This window comes from Eptatretus burgeri, chromosome 3 (assembly GCF_056783735.1).
Source record: "Eptatretus burgeri isolate ZD-2024b chromosome 3, Ebu_testis_v1, whole genome shotgun sequence".
Taxonomy (NCBI): domain Eukaryota; kingdom Metazoa; phylum Chordata; class Myxini; order Myxiniformes; family Myxinidae; genus Eptatretus; species Eptatretus burgeri.
The window spans coordinates 58,475,298-58,499,068 of NC_140963.1; the positions used below are offsets into that span (position 1 = coordinate 58,475,298).

Genomic DNA, 23,771 nt, shown 5'->3' on the forward strand with positions numbered 1-23,771 from the left:
CATTTCTGTTCAAGTCTTTCCTGCAAATATTTGAAACGGTTCAACAATAACTTTATACTTTTTACACACTGGCATCTGAGGTTTTTGTTTTAGCTTGCACGTATGTATCTTCCATAAAGGATTTTTTTTTTGTATACACTGTCGAGGCTCGTATGAGAGCTAACACACAGAACGTACAACAAGGGGAGCAGGAGACAAGAGGGGTGGGAGAGGGAAAGGAAAAAAAACTGTGGGGAACAGAGACATGAGGATATCTGTGGAAGGGAAAGGGATGGGGCCAGGGCTGGATTAAGGTCTTCGTAGGCCAAGGCCCTTGAGATTTCGTAGGCCAAATTCAAGAGTGACCAAAACGACGAGTTTGAACATGAAATTTAATCGGAACAGACTGCGGTAAATGGCGATTTGTCCGACTTTCAAATATACAAGTGCCTGTAAAATCCAATTCGGCTTCGAAATTGAGAAACAAACGATACAGAAAACAAATTCGGAGGAATGTATGTATATTCAATTTCCACCCTGCATAAACACCTTCTTTTGTGCCTTTTGGTTGTATTGGCAAACGACGCGATCACTTCGGAGAAATCGATTTGCTTCATCAACTCAGATTCAACACAAAGCAGAGCGAGCGTGAACGCGCGCACCTTCCCCACGGTCGACCGAAGACAATTTTTCACGCGCTTTAGTGTGCTGAAGGAGAGTTCACCTTCGCAGCTCATAGCAAACATCGAATAATATATTCGGAGGGCAACAAAAATATTGGGGAATGTCTGTGTCAAATTGTTGTGAATAATGTACTTGAGCATGTTCGATGCATCGATGAACTTGGAGTATTTCAAGCAAAGTTCTATTTCCTGAACTATGTCCATTTCAACGTCAGCAGGGTACGCTGAAACCAGTTTCTATGCTCTGCGAGAGAGCGTATCATGGTCGAGGCTGTTGGCCATGGGGATGAATCCAAACAGATCCGTGATTTTCTGATCGCTCTCTCTTCTCCTATGGATTTCTGTGAGAAGGCGATCGAGTATGGAGAAGTACGTCTCAACTCTGCGCTTCTCCCTGCCAGATTTTGGGGTTTCTTCCTCCTCGTCATTTTCATCAAAGGCCTTCTTTCGCCTCTTGACCCGACGATTATCATCAGCGTAAATGATGGACTCGACCATCTTTTTGGCGCGGTCCTGAAATGCATCAAATCTTTCATCATTTCGAAGCGACTCTATGTATTCATCGAGGGCATCATAATGCTGCTTAACCGCTCTGACATTTATTCCAGGTTGTTGGAGACATCTGTTTACTTGATCAATGTGGCCAAGTAGATCAGACCAGACAGCGCACATGATTGCTGTTTCGGTCAGTTCCATCTTCTCAGCCAATGCTTTGACTTCCAGTCTCACTGACGGAGTGTCTTTAGGGCTCTCGGCTATCTTCATTGGTGCCTTCTTTATGTCCTTGTAGCTTGCGGAAAACGCTTTACAAGCGTCCACGCGAGCTGACCACCTCGTATCAGACTCGGACAAACATTTGAGTTTGATGGCACGTTCATCGAGTGACTTATTTAAAATGGCCCATCTTTGGGGAGATGCTGACATAAAGTTATACATGGCTTGAATAAGTCCAAAGTATTTGACGGCTTCCAAGCAGCTCTCTGCGGCAGCAACTCCTACCAGATTCAAACTGTGCACAGCACATGGTACCCACTGAGCCAATGGATTAATTTTACAGACTCTTGCTTGTACGCCTGAATAGACACCGGACATGTTGCTTGCATTGTCGTATGACTGCCCTCGACAATCCATGAGATCAATCCCATTGGCTTCCAGTCCCTCTTGCATTTTTCCAAACAGATATTCACCATCGTGATGCTCAATGACGACGTACTGTAGAAACCTTTCGACGGCGCTACCATCTTGCATCACATATCGAAATATTACCGTCAACTGATCGATATGCGAAACGTCTGGCGTCGAATCGATGGAAACACCATAATATTTAGCATCTTTTATTTCTCGCACGATGGTAGATTTCACTTTTTCGGCAAGTAGTAGGATAAACTTGTCGCATATTGTTGATGACAGGTACGATACATTTCCCTTTCCCTTGTTCCCATACACTTCAAGATGCTGGGTGAGAAATGGATCGAATTTTGAGACTACTTCAAGACAACCAAGATAGTTTCCATTGTTAGCACAACCCAGCTGCTCAGTCGTGCCCCGGAATGGAAGCCCTCTTTCTGCGAGGAACGATATTACAGCGACAATTCGCTTCAGGACATTAGTCCAGTAAGCTTCCTCGTGGAGGTACCACTGTTCAAATGATGTGTGAATCCTGTCTGTCACCTTCATTTCGAGCGACTTTTTGATTGCGAGAATATGAGCAGTCCCACGCTCGTGCGACGCGAGACGTGCAGAAGCATTCTTCCAATCATTGAATCCGATTCGAAAATTACTGTGATGGCTTTCGTGATCATCGCCGTCTGGACATAGGAGTTTGCACACTTAGCAGTAAAGTTTACCGTTTGATGGAGAAAACAGCATCCAGTCCCTGTTCACCGTTTCCTCGTTTGTGAGTTTCCGCTGAAAGTGTTCGCGCTGAAAATACCGTGTTTTATCTGGATACACTCGGGCCGTATACGAAAAATCTGCGTTCCTATCTTGGCAGGGAGGATTCTGGATGAAATTATCCACGAGTTCTGCGGAAAGAGTCCATTCAGCAGGATCAGGATTGAAACTACGAGCCACAGCACTGGCTGCAGTTGTTCCAATGCTTCTCTCGTTGCTCGATGCGACGGTATTGGTATCATCAGCTTTCGAAATGTGATACAGTGCGAGATTACTTGATCCCTCGACATTGACATCAGAAGACTCTGCATGCGCCCATTCCGTTTGCTCTTCTCGACTCTGGTGAGGTGAAAAAAATTTCAAGATGGATCCAGACAGTCTTTTTGTTTCTGTTTCACGTCTCTTCTTTTTGTCGCGTTTGCAAGTACCACTTTCGTGGTGCCGAATATATCCGTCGGCCATAGTCAAGAATAAACCAGAGTGGTGTCAAAGCCACCCAATGCTCGCTTGTTTATACATTTATCGTTTTTAAAAGACGAGTCCAATAATATTTTTTTATAAAGCATTGCAGTGAAGTCTGATCCAAATCATTTTAAAGCAATATTTGTATTTGTATATTGTAATCAGTAAAAAATAGTGTGGTAGATAAAAACATTAGAAAGGAAATAACTTGCACCAAAAACTTTAACATTTTCACGCTCACGCTGATGCTCACGCCGGGGGTATCGCTCACGCCGGGGGTATCGCTATCGCTCTCTGTTCTTCGAACAGGCGAGCTAGAAACGACAAATAAGAGCAAAACGAAGAACTGCAAGCATCAGGATGCTCGATAACTCATAGGAAAGTAAGAGGGTGCCAGTATGTTCATACTCAGCACGAACGTTACTCCACCCATCAGCCAGACTATAGCGGCGACGCCTATGATTGGCTGATTGTGATGTGATCACATGGTTCCCACACTCGCTGTCGACGATCACTGTCTGGCAGCGTGCCAGCCGCCTTCGCTCATGGTGTGTACAGTCTTGCTGCACATCTCGAGTCACATAATTACGACTGAAAAAAAAAAGTCGTCAGAAATTTTTGTAGGCCAAATATTTTTCGTAGGCCAAGGGCCTAGTGGTTAATCCGGCCCTGGATGGGGCAGGGTACATGGGGTAAACAAGATGGACAATCCAGAGACTTTCTAGTCCTTACACGACAGGGACTTTCAGGAAGGAAAGCAGGAAATTTGAAGGAGGTGGGTTTGTGGTATGCCTTGTGCTGGCTTAATGGTTAGGGTGGTGGGCTTAGGATCCTAGGATCACTCGGATTCAAATCCCACTCGGCAGTTCAATTAATACTAGGTGGGGATGACTCTGCCTGTCATCCTTCCGAGGTCGGTAAAATGAGTGCCAGCTTGCTGGTATCCTGTGTTGGAGTGGCAACCCGTCCAGGATTGCGCCCAATAGCCAAGGAGACTGCTTTGGCAGCACCAACGCTCTGCACAGAGTATGGTCCCAATTGTTGGATGGATGGTTTGGGGTGGATTAGCGAGGTTTATAAATATCATGGTTTTGGATGGGGGGGGGGGAGATGAGAGATGGTGGTGAACAGCTGTTTTGAAGACCTGGAAGGGAGAGTGGGATTGAAGAGAGTGTGGGAGTTTGTTCCAAATGCAGGAAAAAAGAGGAAGGAAAGTGAAGGTGAGTAGTGATTCTGATTTTGGTAGTTATACCAGAAGGGGGTTGCTGGTGGACCTTGAGTGCCCTGCGGAAATATGGGGGGGAGGACATATCTCAGACAGAGCTGGGGGGGGGGGTGAGGCTGGAGAGGAGACTGTAGAAGACAGACCACCAACCTGCCTGTGGTGAGACACCCAAAGATTCAGCCTCATCGCGGGAGCTTCCGATGATCCGAAATGCCTTGGTTTCCACAGTGTGAAGGTGAGAGGTGGGAGCACCAGCCCATAGGGGAGAGCAATTCTCCATCAGGCTGCGGACGAAAGCTTTGTATGTGGTCAGGAGCTCAGGTGTGCCAAGGAAGGACTGCACGATGGAGGATGCCTAATCGGCTGGCTTTGGAGGCCAGCTTGGAAATGTAGCTTTCCCAGGAAAGATAGTGGCAGATAGTGAGATCCAGAAGCTTGAATGAAAGGATTTCTTCAAGAGGATTGTTGAGAAAGTAGATGAGGAGGGGGGGGGGGTTCCAGATGGTCCTTTTGGAGAGATGTGGTGAAAGTGTGAGATTTCTCAAGATTGAAAGACATGTTCCATGTGTTGGACCAGCTTGTGATTTTATCCAGATCTGTAGAGAGTGAAGAGGCTGCTGCTTGCTGATCTGAGGGATGGCTGATGGTATGGCAGAGGGTGGAGTTGTCGAGCAAAGAGATAAAGAGGATTTTCCAGAGAGATCATTGATGAAAACCAGAAAAAGAACAGGGCTCTCTTCAAACTCTTCCCACACTCTCTTCAAACACTGCCTTGAGGAACTCCAGCTTGGACAGGAAGAGGGGATGTGAGAGAAGTCCATTAAAATTGAGAGTTTATCCGTGGTCTGTCATTTTTAAATGCTGAACATCAAGCAATGAAGCAGCACCTGCCATTTATCAGGTCTTTGGTATTGTTACGGCTGTGGAAATTCGCAAAACACCATTCAGGGCCCATAGGTGAGATAACTCTAAGTACATGTGTAGTTAGCCCCAAACCCGTTGTTTAGAAGGAATTTATGTGATTCATTCGGGCTGCGACACTTTGAGATAGCCGTTTTTCTGTACTATCTTTATTTTGAACCAACCACGTCTCAACCGCCATAACCATCAAACCACCACCGATAAACCCTCCACCACCCTCACCTCTCTCCTTCTACGGCCATTCCCGCACCACCTGTGAACACTGAGCGTCGGGCTGTCTTGGGCTCGTTCAAGCGATACGCACCGAGCTGCGAGTGCAAATAGCGGCCTTTCCGAGGGAGAATTCGGATCAAGAACTCCACACGCCCGCTTCTGATCCGTCCAATTAGGAAGCGCGGAGCGGCTTGGCCCCGCCTCCAGGCGCGTCTGTGTGAAATCGATATATGCAAATTCTAGGATCAGGGGAGGTTCACGCCCACTTTTCCTCCGTCCAATTGGTGAGCGTGGCTCCGCCCCCGAGGTCATCCTGATCCGGAAATTTGCATATTGTTTTCTCCTGCCGGCCGATAAAACGGCGAGCGCAAGGCGAATCGTGGCAGAGTGTGGCAGCGGCAGAGTGTGGCAGCGGCAGAGTGTGGCAGCGGCAGAGTGTGGCAGCGGCAGAGTGTGGCAGTAGCAGTGTGTGTCGGCAGGGCAGAGTGAGTCGAATCATCGGTGTGGCAGAGAGTGGAGTCGGGTGGTGAAGGCATCGAGTTGGGTTCTGCAGTCGGCTGAGGAGAGTTGTGGGAAGAGGCCAAGGATCTCGGGTCCGAGGCGAGAAGGACAGCGGTCGGCGACGAGGTCGCGGTGTGAGATCGCTCGTCACGGGACCCAAGCCAGCCACCCATTCTCCCTCCCCCAGGGCATCAACAATTCCCCCTTTCCCCCGCGCTGAGATAGTGCAACAAGGGGGCCCCGTTCCCACCCCACTCCAAACGTCGTGCCAACGAAACCCGCCAAGGAGCACGGAGTCGGGGCACAGCCACGCGGCCACATCTGCAGCTCGTCCGCCAACGCGTCACGAGGACGTGGGTAGGGCCCCCCCGGTCTCGCGGGCCTGGCCGCTCCTTCAGGTCACTCGTGCATATTGGCCTCCAGGCCCGTCTGCCCCCTTGTCTATGAGGGTGGCTTCTTTCCTTTGCTTTTGAGTAAATGTGTGTTGGCGCCGTCTGTAAAGTAGAACTGTATAAGTGTTGCCGTGTGTGCGCGTAGTCGGTAGTAACTTTGCGTCGTTGTTTCTTTTGTTTTAACTGCTACATGTGCATTTTGACTGTTTGGCTGTATATGTGTGCTTTCCGTGTGTCGTGTATTGTGTGAATAAATGTGTATTGTGTGAAATGTTTTCCCGTTTCGCTTCGTCTTTTCTTTATTGACCCTCCATCCTGCTTCACGTAAAGGGTTCGTAGTGGGCTTAATACGCCCGATAATTAATCTGAACCGTCCAGGTCGGCGATAAAACCGCTCGGTTATCCCGATAGCACGGAACGGGCCGCCCAAGCGGCCCATGTCCGGAGTCGACCTGCAGCAAGGTGCGATCGCCCGGTCGACCATTCGCGCAGGTACTTAGGTAGATCGAATTTGGCGAGCGACCCTATCCTGCGCGGGTGGGCAATTGGCACGATCGTGGTGAGGTTAAACCCCCACCTGTGACTAGCTCCCGGCGTTGGTCCGAGAGGGTCACGACTGAATTGTCCGTCTGGTGGGCGAGGCAGCCGCCATTCGAATTGAGCAGCCGTCCGCACGCCGGCAGGCGCGAATTCGCAACAGTAGTATTTGGCCAGGGTTTGAACCGTCAAGTGAATGCTCTCGCTCTTATGGCACTGAGGCTTTCCTCTAGTTTTTCTGTTAATCCGACCCTTATACAGTAGTTTTCCATTTTTATGTGCCGCAGGTGAGGTGCACATCATGGTGGTTTGTTTGTGGGAGTAACCAGATAATTTTTGTTGAAAGCAGTTGCAGTAGATATTTCATCTTTAGTTAAGAGCAGTCACTGTTGGGCAAGATGATCATCTGCATACTTCAAGGTGAGAAACTTGGTTTGATTGATTGATCTCAATCAAAATTTACAGGGCAGAATTTATTTTCAAAGCAATAGAAGGCTCTTGTTTAAATTTTTCTTACTTAATTGGTGCTTATGAGCATCCCCAGACAATGACAATGAATGCACATACATTTTAAAGCTGGGGAGTGTCATTGGGCTAAAATTTCTTCGGGAGCAGAACTGGAATCTCGGAATCTATATATATATATATATATATATATATATATATATATATATATATATATATATATATATATATATATATATATATATATATATATATATATATATATATATATATATATATATATATATATATATATATATCTCTATCTCTATCTCTATCTCTATCTCTATCTCTTATCTCTTATCTCTTATCTCTTATCTCTTATCTCTTATCTCTTATCTCTTATCTCTTATCTCTTATCTCTTATCTCTTATCTCTTATCTATCTATCTATCTATCTATCTATCTATCTCTCTATCTCTCTATCTATCTCTCTATCTCTCTATCTCTCTATCTCTCTATCTCTCTATCTCTCTCTCTCTCTCTCTCTCTCTCTCTCTCTCTCTCTCTCTCTCTCTTTCTCTCTCTCTCTCTCTCTCTCTCTCTGCTGGTGGTTTGGTTTCTGGGCATGGTGTCATGGCCGCCGAGCTCCTGCTCGGTGTTGTGAGTCCAGTGTTATTCTCTCCCCTGTCGTTTAATATTCTCAACGTCTTTTTTTCCCTTCCCGCTCCGATTTCCGCTCCCACCCCCTTCTTCTCGACTTTCCTTCCCCTCCTTTCCCCCGTCCCCTTCCCCCCTACCCCACCCATCCTCATCCCCCCTACTCCCACCCATCCTCATCCACCCTGTTTGAGTTCGTTACTCACCCCCACCCTTTTTCCTTCATTGTTCATAGCGAACGTAGTGAGCTTCATACTTAACACGTGCACATGAGAGAATAGGAAACAACAACAACACCCTGGCAATTTGGAATCCGTGTCGTTGGCTATCACCCTTTTGCTTCCGGTTTTTTTTTTTGCTTCTGGTTTTTGTCATGGGGAATGATGCATGCTGGGACATAAAGGCATCGTCGGAGACATGAAAGACCCAAATATCAGACATGGTGTATATTTCCTCCACTGATTTTAATAAAGATATCTCCCGCATCATCAAAAAATAATTTTTAATCGTAATTTACATTATTGGATCGCTGATCCCGAATCCAGGCCGAAGTAACCGGAAATTGCGTATACAGTTGTGAACAACTTATAGGTAAAGTCAGAAGCGAATGTAAGAAGAATTCTACGTTTGCTTCTAGTATTTTTTTTTTTTTAGATGAGATCCTGTTCGAGGGTGTTGTTGTGAAGGTCATGTTGAGGTAATATGCAGTGGTGTTATCACGGTTATAGAAATGCACAAATAATTAATTTGATCTATAGTATACCCAATCACACCTTTATGACAAAAAATTAACAACAAAGCAAGAGTAAATACTCTAGCAGTTTTAAGTCCACCTAATTTTATAATAAAGATATCTCCCGCATCATCCAAAAATAATTTTTAATCGTGATTTACATTATTTGATTGCTGATCCCGAATCCAGGTCGAAGTAACCGGAAATTGCAGCATCGAATGTAAGAATAATTCTGTAATGTCGTGGTAGAGGTGCGCCAAGGCAGACACGAGCGAGGGGATAGCACAACCCTGCTTTATTGCCACGAGCGAGAGTGTGAGCATACGATGCCCGTAACTCCACTTTATTACGTACTCGATGCACTGTACAGCCACACGACCTACAGGCTCCACAGACCACAACGGCTACAACAACGCCTCAGGCGGCGCGACCTCCTATATCCCGTGCAGGCACGTGACCACTCCAAAACCACTCCTCCACGCCTCCACCACGCTCCCCGCATCACGCCCTGCCCCCGCAGGCCCAGTACACCACACTCCTCCCTCCTAAAACTATGATTATAAAATGACCATCATAATAATAAGCATAATCGGCACAGAATACCATGATATAAAAGCAGAGGCACAAAAACGCTAATAATCAAAAAGCACAGGCACATCACACCATATAACGTGTCGATGCGAGCGAGTTGAATTGCAATGGACAGGTTCCGAAGACTGAGTTGCACGACGAACCCACAAAAACCCTGACCACGTTACAGATATCAAGAAGCAAGGCGGGAAGCACAGCATCACTACGCAGCAGAAGCACCCCCAGGCGGCTCATGCTTACACGCCCTCCGGCGAGGTCGCGCTGACCTCCCGAGCAAACCTCCCCTGGCACCATCAAACTCCCCCGGCCGACAAGGCGCCACATCTCCCCCAGACAGACCCGAATCAGATAAACATCCCGAGCCTGGAAGCCCCGTGGCGCCAGCGCAGCCGACCTTGGCGAGAACAGAGGTTTGTGCCGCCCGGCGCCAAGCCCCTCCGACCTTGGGCGGTGACGCTGAACAGCGCCGTTGGCTGGCCGCACCATCAGTCCCATAACAAACCCACGCACCACAATCAGCCGAAATCCCAACGCACGTCCGAACCGCTTTGGCGAGAACAGAGAGTTGTGCCCCAGGGCGCCAGGCACGTCTGACCTTGCCGAAACCAGGGGTGGGGGTAACGCTGAACAGCGAAGCAGCCCCGGCTCTGAGTCGATCTCTGAGACCCACACACGAGTCGAACCGGCAATTAATCCGCTGCAGTCCCAGCAATCCCATACAAAACCACACATCACATCCAGTCATGCCATAAAGCAACAAGAACATCATCTGCGCAGATGTAAACTCCCCTTTTCGTACAGCGCGTTCTCCCAATATAATCCCCACACATGACAGGGTAGCGAACCGTGGACTGCCCTCGCAGCTGGAGACCATAACAACCTCTTTATTTGCCACGATCACCCCCAAGGCCTTCATATCACATCGGTCATATCGAACATCCCATCGATTGATCCCAGCCAAACATATGCTCACACACGAACTGTCGGCATTTATTTTAACAACGCTAAACTACATCACTCGAGCAATGAAAATCAAATACGCAACGAACAGCAACCCATGAATCACATCACGTGTCCGTCTCTCGGTCGCCGTCGCGACGTTGCGATGACCTGCTTGTCGTCGACGGTCGCGATCTGCGAACTTCTTGAACGCGACTGGCTCGCTCCAATTCCCCGCTGAAATCGGCTGAACGACACGTGCGCACACTGTATCATGAGCGCATCTGAAGCGCGAGAGCTCATCGCGGCTGGCATGGCTCCCGTTGCTCCAGAACCGTACATCATCGTCGCAGGAAGCAATGAACGGCCGCTCCCGTTGCATCGTTGCGGCTCCTGCCGCCAGAACCTCACCCTCGGGTCTCGAAGGAGGCACCGGAGCACCTGGAGGTACGAACTGGAGATCCAGCCCGAGGTGCGCCAACCAGTCCCGGCCCAAAAGGGCGGGCCCCTCCCCTCGTACCACAAACACCGAGAGTAGGGCGCTTCGACCCCGGTAGACTTCCGAGACGTCTGCCACCGCAAGTGGTGCAATCGCTTCGCCGGTGTACGTGCACAGCGACAAGGTCGTCTTGACCAGGTGAACACCGCGAAGACCACGAGCCGCCCGCTCGCCCATGACCGACACTGCGGCCCTGGTGTCAACTTGAAATACGATCGGCTCGCCATTCACCTCGACCTCCACTGTGATTGGTCTTGTCACCTCCGGACCAATCGAAAACAGACTCAACATTGGTTGCATCTCCTGTTCCGGGCCGCCGGGATCGCTATTCCCTGGCTGCAGGCCGCTCCCCAGGTCGCTGGGGTCGTCCCGCACCTCGCCATCCAAGACCTTAATGGCGGCCCCCGCCATCCGACACACACGCTTCAAATGTCCCACCTTGTGACAATGCAAACACACGGTGTTCTTATACGGGCACACCTATCGCAGGTGCGGACCACCACCCCTGGAAGTCCATTTCGCTCCCTGTGCGGCCGCGCTGCGGCACGCGCCCATGGCTCGCACCGCCAGACGCGCGTGCGACCTGGGGCACCTGGGTCATCGCGTGGACCCCGGGGTCAGCCGACATGCCCCAGCCGGAACTACCCATCAGGTCCTGGCCGGCGATGGCGCGGACATCCGTGAGCATCTGCTCGACAGCTGAAGCAGTCCCGACCGCTGAGTCGAATGTAACGTCGACACTTCGCATCCGCAGAATGGCCGCCACCATCTTCGCATCTTGCAGCCCCGAAATAAAACGATCTCTGAGTCGCGCTGGACTCTCCTCCGCCGTAAACTTGCAAGCCACGGCCGAATGCTTCACCCGTGCCACGAAATCTGCAACGCGCTCCTCCGCACCCTTCGCGATCCTCCGCACCCAAACTGGTATCGAGCGAGCTGCAATGACTTCTCCGGCGACATGTGTGCCTTCATCTTCTCCATAATGTCCTGAAACGACAGCCCGTCATCACCGGGCTTATCTGGCGCTACCAAATCACTCAGCAGCCGATAATGCTCCGTTGATAGCGAGGCGAGCAAGATCGATTTGCACTTGCTTTCATCATCCACATCATTCGCGTGGAAATAGCAGCCCAATTGTTCAGAAAACAATTCGAAGTCGTCTCCGATGAAGACGGGTACGCGTCCGTGCGCCGTGCCCCGACCTTCTGCCATCCTCGAGCCGTCCGTGACGGCGAAACGCCTGGCCCCAAAGCCTGTGCGTGCGGCGCGCGAAACTCGCGATGCGCTTCTCCGGGACCCACGCCCGGTGTAGACCTCGAACCGCGCGAGATGCGCTGAGTTACTCGCTGCCGCGATCCAATCGCCCCGGCCAAAACTGCACGTCAATCCGACGTAACCCAGGCACTCTGCACACGCCGATCCGAACAGACTCGTCGCCAAATGTAATGTCGTGGTAGAGGTGCGCCAAGGCAGACACAAGCGAGGGGATAGCACAACCCTGCTTTATTGCCACAAGCGAGAGTGTGAGCGTACAATGCCCGTAACTCCACTTTATTACGTACTCGTTGCACTCTACAGCCACACGACCTACAGGCTCCACAGACCACAACGGCTACAACAACGCCTCAGGCGGCGCGACCTCCTATATCCCGTGCAGGCACGTAACCACTCCTCCACGCCTCCACCACGCTCCCCGCATCACGCCCTGCCCCCGCAGGCCCAGTACACCACAAATTCTACGTTCGCTTCGAGGCTTTGCCTATTCCATATTAACGGTTTTGTGTTTATATTTTTCATTCCCTTACCTTTCTCCTTTTCTTCTTTGGGACGAGAAAGAGACAGAGAGCCCACGGCTTGTGGTATAGATAAGCTTCAAGTCGGTAACCCACTCCGTTATCGAGTGCGTTCCTGTTTACCTGTATTACGGGTGTGTCTTTTGTTTCAGCAAGACACACATTTGAGCGGTCATATTACCTTTCCCCTCATTCCCTCCCTCACCCCCTCCCCTTACATTCTTTGAAATCAAAGAATGTCGACACGTTCCCGTTACGTGGCCTATGAGGCCTTGACGAGGAAAAATGGCGTCGTGTTCGTTCCTCCTACCGAGGTCAGTGTAGATGACATTGTTTCTGCCATTGGTAATATGGTTGGGTTTGAAAAAGTCTGCACAGCTTCTCACATGAATGAACGAGTAGTTGTTTTTGTATCGGACGATCATTGAGTACATGACATCGTCTCGACTGGAATAACAACTGAAAATGGTTGTTTCATCTTAGCCTCCGCTCTTGCCACAACTAATACCAAAATTGAACTCAGTAATGTCCCACCTTTCATAAGGAATGAAGCACTGGTAAAATAATTATCTCGATTCGGGACCGTAGTCTCTCAGATTACAATGTTACCCTTGCGATGCTGGAACGAGAAGGCTCGACACGTGATTTCTTTCAGACAACAGGCGTACATTGTGCTTCCCTCGTCGAACGTCGATAAAGTGCTTAATGTGGTCTTTAAATTTAGCACAGATGGACACGAGTACCAGGTGTACGCGTCGACGGAAACACTGAAATGTTTTAACTGCAATGGTTTCGGCCATTTAAAACGTTTCTGCCCGAAAACTGCATCCCCAACAGCCGAGGATACGATTGCTCCGTCTAATACGGCCCCACCTGTTAAGGGGCTATCACACTTTGACGTTTTAGGCAGCGTATGCCGACGTATGAAAAATTTGGCGAATACGCTGGTACACGTCAAATACGTTATGGGTAAGTTTTGTATACGTTAAGAGCACTCTGAAGCACGCTGGCATACGTCACAGTATGCTGAACTCGTCGACAAATTTTAAGCATGCTCAAAATTTTTCGACGTGCTCGGCGTATGACTCACACGTTCTGCATACGCTGGCCATAAGTTGTAGGCACGTTATGCGATCGTTGACACACGTCGACACACGTTACTTGTAGGTTACTCATAAGTCGAAATACGTCGAGGTAATGTTTAGCGTACCTGAAACTTATTTCTAACCTATGAGTAATGTGCTTTGAACTTATGTGTAACGTATCTCCAACGCATATTGACGTATGTAGACGTATTTGACGTCTTCCGGACGACCACAGAACTTACTGAACGTGTTTCTAACTTACAGCTACCGTATAATGGCGTATTGACAGCGTTTAGGGGAATTGGTATATAAAAATGAGCTTCACAGGAGGAACCCGTCAGTGTTCCAGACTCCATGTTTTTTTTTTTTTTTTCCTTCGGCATGACTGTGATGTTGACACTTTGATTTCTCGTGCGGTTATGATTTGAATCGTCGAACGGCAGCCTTTTAATAGGCTACTCCACGTGATCGTCGGCGATACTCTGCCGCGCGCTATGCATAAGTTAGACTATCGTTGGGCATAAGTTGTGAATGCCGACAACACGCTAAGCATTCGTTGGTATAAGTTATCTTTAAGTTATCGAAACGTTCTGTGTATGTTACTAATACGTTATGCATACGTCCAACTCGTTAATATACGCCTAAAACTGAAAAAAAAACATCAATAGTTCAGCGTACGCCAGCGTTTTAGATCAATTTTGATACGTTGCCATACGCTGGCTAAATTGTCAAGGTGTGACAGGGGCTTTAGCACCTGCGACCCTGTTACATTCTCAGGGAACGAAACATCAGACCCTAAGGACACAGAGGACAGTACCTCAAGTGTTTGGGATGGGTTTACAACTATTCCCTTATTAAGGAAAAGAAAAACGGATAAGAATGAACTGAACCCACATAAAGGGAAAAAAGTGGTTTTGGCTCTGAGTGAAACAACTCCGGGTTTATGTGACACAGTGTCAATGACAAATTGGTATGAGTCACTCTCAAATGATGAAATGGACCCTCTGTTGGTCGATCAATGTGAAGTGGATTTACTCCCAGAAAAAATAATGAAAACCACAGTCAAGATCCCTACTTCTGATAAGGAAATTGAACCATGTAATGATCTTACTGAAAAAGATTTAAAAACTGTCTCCAGAACCCCCCAATCGTGTCACGAGTTAACCGCCAACGACTCCTCAATGGTGGAAACTGCTCTATCGAATACCCCTGAAGTCATACCTGAATGTTGTGACAAAGCTCTGAAAAAACCGCATCCTGAAAAACCTGAGGCAGACGCTGATACTACCACCCTCCCCCCTCCCCTCACTCCATCTCCCCTCCCCTCACTCCATCTCCCCCTCCCCCCCCCTTCAACATTACTCAAGGTGGAATCAGAGCCTCCCTCACCCTTCCCCTCCCCGTCGAAAACAGAACAACCTGATACCTGTATACTCCAGAGTATAAACACGGTTTGTGAATTAGAAATTGAAAATTTTCCAGATAGTGCTTCTGACATGTCAGAAGCAGAACCACATGACATCGAAGAATTCCCTACAAACAGTACTCCTAATGTCTCACCATCGCAAATTCTTAAATTCCTAAATCATACTTTTAGGAAAAGACATGTAGATATATAGGAATATTTTTCTGACTCGCATGGTTTTATTGAAACAGCAAAAAATATAATTTGTCGACCTAATGATTCCCATTTCACCGAGCCACAGTGCACTAGGCTTAAAAAGCACATTGTTAAATCAAAAATGGGAATGAAATGATGACCTGCATGCACTTCTTTGCTTGCCACCACTTCATCACTATGGCGATCTTTGGCAGCCGAACCATTAATGGTGGAGCAAGCCAATCGAGGCTGCTCCAAGTAGTCAACCTCATTAAACAACGGAAATTAGATGTAGGCTTTTTTACAAGAAACCCACTCTACTCCAGCATCGCACAGTGTTTGGGATAGAATGATGAAAAAGACCGGCTATTTTAGTGATTCCAACTACTCGCACAGCAGGAGTTGCTTTTCTGCTTAGTCCGCACTTCTGCCCTCTACAACTTTCATTTCAGGAAATAATCCCAGGTTACCTTGCTTCCCTGGATTTTGTTGACAATAACATCGAATTTACTTGAATAAATGTCTATGCTCCTTCAAAGGGCATTGACCGCCGAAGCTTCTTCAAAAGGTTACGACTCTACATTAGGCAATTAGATTTGCAAAAGTGTATCGTAATGGGAGGTGATTTCAATTGCACCCTTCAGCCCGCATGTGATTGGAATGGTGCAGAACCTCACCCCGGATCAGCCAGACTGCTGTCTGACATAATAAGGGATTTTAGTCTTCAAGACTTATGGCGGATACAAAATCCAAAAACCCATCAGTTTACTTGGAGTAAAGTTGCCAACAATCAGGTGGCCCGTGCCCAGCTGGATAGATTCTACATAAACTCACCCCTTATTAACCTCTCGTCTACCATGAGAATTTCTCCATCTGGTTTCTCGGACCATCACCTTATCACCATGTGCTACCGAATAGGGTCGTCTCCAAATCGCCACTCTTTTGGGAAACTTAACATCTCCATATTAGATAACCCCCTTTTAATAGTGCCTTTCAAAGTGTATGGTCCAATTTAGTCGGTGCTAAGCCCCAATTTAAAGACCAGCGATTATGGTGGGACAACACAAAGGTCCAAATTCGAAATTTCTGTCAACATTTCTGCTCTTTAAATGCACAAGTAGAACACAGAATAAAAGCGGAAATGGAGAAAGAAATTCTACAAATTCAAAGCAACCAAAAAACCCACCCTGCCCCCCAACAAAAACTAAGACTGCATGAGAAAAAGTCTCTTCTCAATAGTATAATCACCAACCATACCCAAGGAGCGTTAACAAGATTACGCTTTCAACACCTTCATCTCTGAGATAACTCAACCCGGTTTTTCTTTGACTTTGAATCAAAATCGCCTCATTCCTTAATCACTGCTTTAAAACGTCCTGATAACTCGGTCACTACTTACCCCGTAGAAATTAAGAACGACGCAAAACTTTTCTTTTCTAAACTTTACCAGGCAAAAGATGTTGATTTAGAACTGGTTTCTCAATTGGTGGATGGTTTCAGTGTTCTATCCCCCAAGCAAAAGTTGGATTTGGAATCACCACTCGCACTCTAGGAACTTTTTGCTGCCCCTTAAGAGCCTGAATGGAGGGAAATCACCTGGGCTGGATGGTCTACCAGCGGAGTTCTTCAAAAAATTCTGGGACCTGATTGGACCTGAATTGCTTCTGGTCTTCTGAGAGAGCCTGGAGAAGAATGAACTCCCACTAAGTTGCAGAAGGGCTGGACTTACTTTGATTTCCTAAAAAAGGGAATCCCTTGCTCATCACACAGTGGAGGCCAGTGTCCCTGCTGCGCACAGACTATAAAATTCTCTCAAAAGCTTTGGCCTTACGTATTTCACCTCTGCTAAAGGATATACACATGGACCAAACCTACTGTGTCCCCGGGTGTAATATCCAGGATAGTATCTCTGTTATTCGAGATGTAATTTATGTTTGTGAGATAAATCATGGAAGTTGTGGCCTGGTCTTCTTGGACTAGGAGAAAGCATTTGACTGTGTTTCTCACACATACCTTTTTGAAGTTTTAAAATATTTTGGTTTTGGCCCCCTCTTTCTATCATATATACAGTTATGTTATTCAAACATGATGGCCATTTTAAAAATAAACAATGAACTTGTACCCCCTTTTGGGGTTGGGTGAGGGGTAAGGCAGGGCTGCCCTTTTTCAGGAATATTGTATACTCTTTCTTTTGAATCCTTCTTAAACACCCTTCGTAAATCCTTATCTGGTGTCACTATGGGAACTAATCCCTTAAAAAGCATCACCTATGCAGATGACATCTGTGTCTGCATAAATCATGCAGAGGACATTGTTAAGATGGCAAGTTCCTTGGATCTCTTTAGTAAAGCATCATCAACCAGAATAAATTGGGCTAAAACAGCACTGTGGCTCCAACCCTCTACCTATCCCTTATCCACCCCCCCCCCTTTCCCTCTCCCTCCTTGTCTCCCTGGCAATATTTCTTGGAAAAGTGACGGGATCAAATTCTTGGGAGTGTTTCTTGGTCCGAGCAATTTTGTGAGGCATAACTTGGAAGGTTTGTTGGCACGCGTGGAACTAATTTTACTGAAATGGAAGAGTTTACTCTGCCAACCGTCCTACCAACGCAGGGTATTAGTCATCAACAGTCTGGTCACCTTAACGTTATGGTACAAGGTTCTTGCCCTACAGCCACCTGCAGACATTGTGGACAACATACAGAAATGCATCACTCGTTTCTTCTGGTCTGGAAAGCACTGGCTGCGACTGGAAATCCTGAACTTACCAGTGGCTGAAGGTGGCCAAGGACTTGTGAATGTCAAGTGCCGCATCATGGCTTTCTGGCTGTGAACAGTCTGGCACTTCTTGTATGAACCCTGTTTGGTCTCGAGGCAACTCACCAGTTGCATCTTCCGACAAGCTGGAAAATTGAACTTTGCACAAGAGTTGTTCTTGATGGACTCAACCAAGATGGATTTATCTGGGTTACCTGCTTTTCACCGAAGCCTACTCAATGCATGGCAAGCTTTCGGCTGCCGTCGTGACCCCTCGACCAACACTGAACCCATGTTCTTCAACGAGCCACTGTTTCACAACAGTTTATTTGAAGGCAATGAAGGGGAAAATGCTTTCATTCAGCAGTTCATAAACAATGCAATAACAAAAGTGTGCCACTTGAAGAATGTCACCAATGAAAGGTGGCTAAGTGCCACTGCTCTTGCATCAGAAGTTGGCATTAGATCATGTCGCAAAGTGGACAGCATGCTAAAATCGGTACAGCACACCAATTGTGCCTCACAAAAAGTTTGGAAAAAAAACCCTCCCATACCCACCTCTGACTTTTCCCCACCTTTCCCAAACCTTTATCTATCTAGCTCTACTAGTCTAGAACCTATTGGTTTTGGCCGATCTCGATCCCTTTCTGGGAATAATCGAAAAACCCTGAACATACAATGCCTAAAAGTCCTTTTTCCCTCTTTGTCCTCCCCCGTATCCTGGAGATGGGTCACAGTCTTACAAAAACCCCTCCCCTTTATCCTATTTGGAATTGGTACTAAAGACCGCCTGTACCAAAACGGGTTGGAGATCTCCAATGGAGAATCGCACATTGGGTATTGCCAACAAATTCTCTAATTCACCGGTTTTCACAAACAAAAAGTGAGCAATGTCCCTTCTGTGGACAAACCGAAACACTACCTCACGCGTATATACGCTGTAACCGTTTAACCACTTTATTTGTTTTCATCCCCCGCCACGTGGCGGAAGGGGGATATTGTTGTCACCCAGGTTGTCCGTCTGTCCGTCCGTCCGTCCGGGCGTCAACATTTATAGCTGTGAGTGCGATAACTCATAAACTGTTCGCCATATCGATTTGAAATTTGGGTCCCACATGTACCACCTGAAAAGGAAGGACCCCATTGATTTTGGGCGTGGCAGGATCCAAGATGGCCGACTGGGGCGGCCATCTTGAAAAAATTTTTTTCGCCATATCTATTTGAAATTTGAGTCACACATGTACCACCTGAAAAGGAAGAACCCTATTGATTTTGGGCGTGGCCGGATCCAAGATGGCCGACTGGGGCGGCCATCTTGAAAAAAATGTTTTTTGTAATAAATGGAAAACCGCTTATCTGATTTCAATTATTTTTGATTACTACGTTCCTCACCCCTGGGGAACTTTTTCGAGATGATGACCAAATGGTGTCTTGTTTCCAATTCACCTCCCTCATTATCTGGAATATGTATGACCTTTTTCATTCAATGGCGGGGGATTCCCCATCTCTGATGGTATATTTCTGAAGATGCTTTTGGCATGTCTCTCGAGTCATTTTGATTTTCCAACCTTTATTTTTGGCCCGAGTCTGCCCTTCAACTCCCAACAGCAATCCTAATTCATTTTTTTCCTTTCACAAGCTAAGCTTGCTATATATAAAACAAGAAAATCAAAAATGTGTAATGATTTGTATACAACAGATAGCTTAGAGGTGTTTAAAGCCCTTTGTGTTTCAAGAATCAAACTGGAGTTCTGGTGTTGCTCTCAGGTACAGGTGTTTTAGACCCAATGGTGTGTAAACAATGCCTTCTGTAAAGTATCTGAGGGTCAGTTAAAATTTACTTGTTAGTTACTGTATACCCTCTGTCTAAATTTTCTTGTTGTTTGTTTATGAAAATTGTGTGCAACTATGTGAGCCTCTGCATGTGAGGCAATCAATTTTTGTAATAACAGGACATAAAAGTCAAAAAGTCTCTCTCTTTCTCTCTCTCTCTTCCCCCCCAAAAACACTTGAGCCTAATGCTCATGCTGGAACTACTGTGCATAGATAAGGCATAAGCCTATAAGGTAAGGTCAATGTTCACTCAGGTTTTATTGCCTTAGGGACCAAAGGTGGACGGAGCTTATGCTTTCACCCACTGTATATCTGTCTGTTTGTCTGTGAGCATATCTCAAAAAGTTATGGACGGATTCGGACAAAACTTGGTGGACAAAGTGGGTGCGTGATTTTCCATATACAAGGACAAACAGATTAGATTTCGGTGAAGATTTGGATCTGAGAATTCGATAAAAAATTTTCCAAATGATTCTTCACCATTGAGAGATGACGCCAAAAACGATATATTGCACGATATTTCAAAAAGTTGTGGATTGGTTATGACAAAACTATGTGGATGAGTTGGGTATGTGATAAGAACAAGCCGATTTGATTTTGGTTAAGGTCTGGATGCAGATCCAGCTTATTAGTGAGATACAAGATGTCAACTGGTCAGCCTGGTAGAGGTATGCATTCTAATCTCGGAGGCCTAGCTTAGCCTTTTGCTGCTCTTTTGTCTGTCACAACCTTCCAACATGACGATATGATTTCTGCCGTTTTAACATTAAAGCTGTGCTTGAACTGATGCAAATCTAACTTGTATTTGTCACTCCATAAGTCGGTCCCTTCCGGTCTCCTACTGAGTGTCCTTCTGGTCTCCTACTGAGTAATTTTCCATATATAATAATTGAGGCTTAACTATGTGCTTAATTTATTTATTTCCAAAATTTCCACAGGTATCTCTTGGTCTTTTTATTGTTGTAATAATTTGTGGTTCTCCTGATATTTGCAGTATGCTGACCCTGTGGCAGACCTCTTGGACAAGTGGAGTGTGTTTCAAGCACGTCTGTTTCGGGAATCTTGCGTTTTTCACAATGGCAACTACGTAAAAGACCTGAGCCGGCTGGGTCGTGACCTCAACCGAATAGTCATCATTGATAACTCCCCAGCTTCCTTCGTCTTCCACCCTGACAATGCGGTGTGTATGATCCCCCACCCTTATAACCATCCCATCAAACGGAAACCCCTTTACCCCACCTTACATATCTTGATTTTTTTTTGACACACGCATCCAATATGTAAAAACACATACATCTGCTTGGTTCATTTCGATGGCTATGAAAATTGAACATAGACTGATAAAAACTAAGTATTATGGAGATTAAAATTTTATAGTAGCATTAAGGTTTACAATTCTGAAGCAATATGTAGCACTCGATACATTTTTACCATAATCCTTTATTATGCCTGTAAGTTGCTAACACATTTACCTAACCATGCTGGTTAACCTCCTCCATCTTCAAAGATGGATGGAGGTTACTGTTGTCACCCCTTTTTGTTTGTGTGTTTGTTTGTTTGTTTGTTTGTGAACAGTATTACAGAAAAAACTCCTCGACGGATTTCGACGAAACTTGGTGGTGGGGGGGGGGGGTGAGGTATGGTCCAAGGATCATGCCATTAAATTTTGGACTTGGTCTCCCCCCCCCCTCCCCAAAAAAAATTGTTGGAGAAATTTTTTTTTTTTGCATTTCTCCATGTTTTAAGTGATTTACAACCCCCTCCCCCCAAAAAAAAATGTTGGAGAAAAGAACTATAACTGTCAGCACTGTTGACATCATATTTAATGAATAAGATATAAGGTTCACTTGAGTGACCCAGCAGTATTGGCGGCGGAGGTTTTGCACTCTCCCGAGTGCTCCCCCTCTAGTTTTGATTGGAATCGCAAGTTGGTCTTGTACAATGCAATGGTCCAAATGTTGGAAAGTGTTCTATTGACTGCCTTAAAAAGCCCACGTATCATTATTCACCTTTAATATTTATCCAGTTAACTAAATAAATAATGGATGAAAACAATTGGATGCTGGTTGAGTTATGCTAATCACCGTGGGAAGCAAGGATAAACCCACAGTGGTTAGCACACCTCAATCCATGCCTGGTTCATTTAATCTATTATTTTAACTGTCCACCATTGCAGATCAACACTGGCCTTCACCAGCAATACTAGTTTATCATTTACAACAAAATCAATCATATGATTAATCGAGGCCTACAATAATCAAGTATCGAAAATGAAACCTCTTTATATTGAATCAACGAGCATCAAACCTCAAGTGGCATTCCCTCTCCAACCTCTGCCTGTACCATTATGCTTCTGTTCAATCTCACTGTCAGACATGAGAGGTTTCCGTGGAGGTTTTCATGCTTCTGCGTGGCAATCATATTAAATGATTTCAATTATCACAATGACGCAGCCCATGCATGGGTATTTACTCTGTTTTGGTGTCAGCACAGTACGAGTGTCGAAAGATGTTCAATTATGTAACTTTTGGAGCGTGTGCATATTCGCCTTTCTGAAGTACTTTTGTCGCCAGTGTCACAATTGGTAAAAAAATGAAATCCCTCAATTGATGCATAGTATCGTTATTTATCAAGATAAACATAAACATGTAAAATATAATGTAAAAAGATGTTTTGTTTATGTCACCAGTCTCAAAAGAGAAGCAGAGCTAAAGTGTGGCATCTGCAGAAAACGGTATCAACAATCACTTGTTGATGCTAAAAACGTAAGAATAAGAGTCTGAAAAAGAGAAGATCAATGCAACCCAACTAATTCCAAGCTTCTGAGTAACTGATGTTTATTATTATTTTCTAAGGCTAATGGAAGAGCTGTCACGCATCATGTACCACCATGCAGACAGACAAAAGACAACACAGGACTTGACTTCAGATAAACATGGCTGTTGACCTTGAGGGAAGAAACTTCCTGGAACAAACTGGGTGACATTGGGGCCATCTCGTGGCAACTACTTTCATATCCCCAGTCAGTGGTGTACTTTTAGGGGTTGTTCTCCCTCCCCAAGGAATACCAACCCACGAGGTGTGTCCATGCTCCATCCTCTAAATGCTGAGCCTCAAGTGAGGAAAAAGCCTTTGTCTTGGCAATTTTTGAGGTCTCGTACGACCTGGTCAGGGTGGAAATTGAATCGCCAACCTCAAACTCAGAGCAGTTGTAACCACAATGCCACCAAGTCTGATATTTTTTTCTGATCGGCAATAAAAATGAAATTGCATATGTAACCAAAATACTCCTGTAAAATGAGGTATCAGTACCTTTAAATGGTGAAATCCCTGCCATTTTCTTTATTTTTATTTTTATTTTTATTTTTTGTAATTTCAAAGGCAGTGAAAACATACCTTTTGAATTGCATATACCTTAGGGGCACATGCAGTACTGTGTAAAAGTTTGGGTTATTCCAAGGATATTCATACTTGACAAACTCATCAAATTATCAATCATAAGTCATATGTGTTTATTATTGTAAATTAACAGCCTTTACGTGAAATAAAAAGTGTGAAACAAAATGCGAAAGTAATAACAAGAACAGTATCATTTTATAGTACAGTGTACTTTAATTAGTCTGAGAATAGATCGTGTTTCCAAATCAAGGCATGTTTGAATAAGCTGAACAAAATGGCAAATTAAGACCCCAGCAAGCTGATAGAGGGCTGACCAAGCATGACACTTTGATAACGGACAATTAAATAACGCTGTTAATTATCTTCAAAAGGGGTGTTTCAATTAACCCAAACACCCAATTTTCAGTCTTGCACTTCCTTGGAGTGTTCTTCGTGTGCATGCAAAGTTTCAGGCTGCAATGTTTTATAGTTTTGGAGTTATGGAGGACACATACACACACACATTTATTAGTACAGATGTGTAGCAAATATAAAACTTTTTCAATTACCTAATTTATTTTATGTACTTAAAGGTAACTATGATATTAGATTGAATTTCACAGAAATTTGATTATCGACCTATGTTTCACACCTC

General features: G+C 45.8%; 1 protein-coding gene across 8 annotated transcripts in view; it reads left to right on the top strand.

Annotated features, from left to right (window-relative positions):
* Positions 1 to 23,771, top strand: part of CTDSP1 (CTD small phosphatase 1) — a 133,374-nt gene that overhangs the window by 101,706 nt on the left and 7,897 nt on the right. For 6 of the 8 annotated variants that reach the window (XM_085873579.1, XM_085873580.1, XM_085873581.1 and 3 more), the window contains one exon: positions 20,733 to 20,918. The exons of 1 other annotated variant lie outside the window; for it this stretch is intronic. In XM_085873579.1, coding sequence (XP_085729705.1) covers positions 20,733 to 20,918 — 186 coding nt within the window. Of the gene's footprint in view, positions 1 to 2,655; positions 2,898 to 20,732; positions 20,921 to 23,771 lie in introns of those variants that run through there. One more of the 8 variants, XR_015056168.1, reaches the window with a different exon arrangement.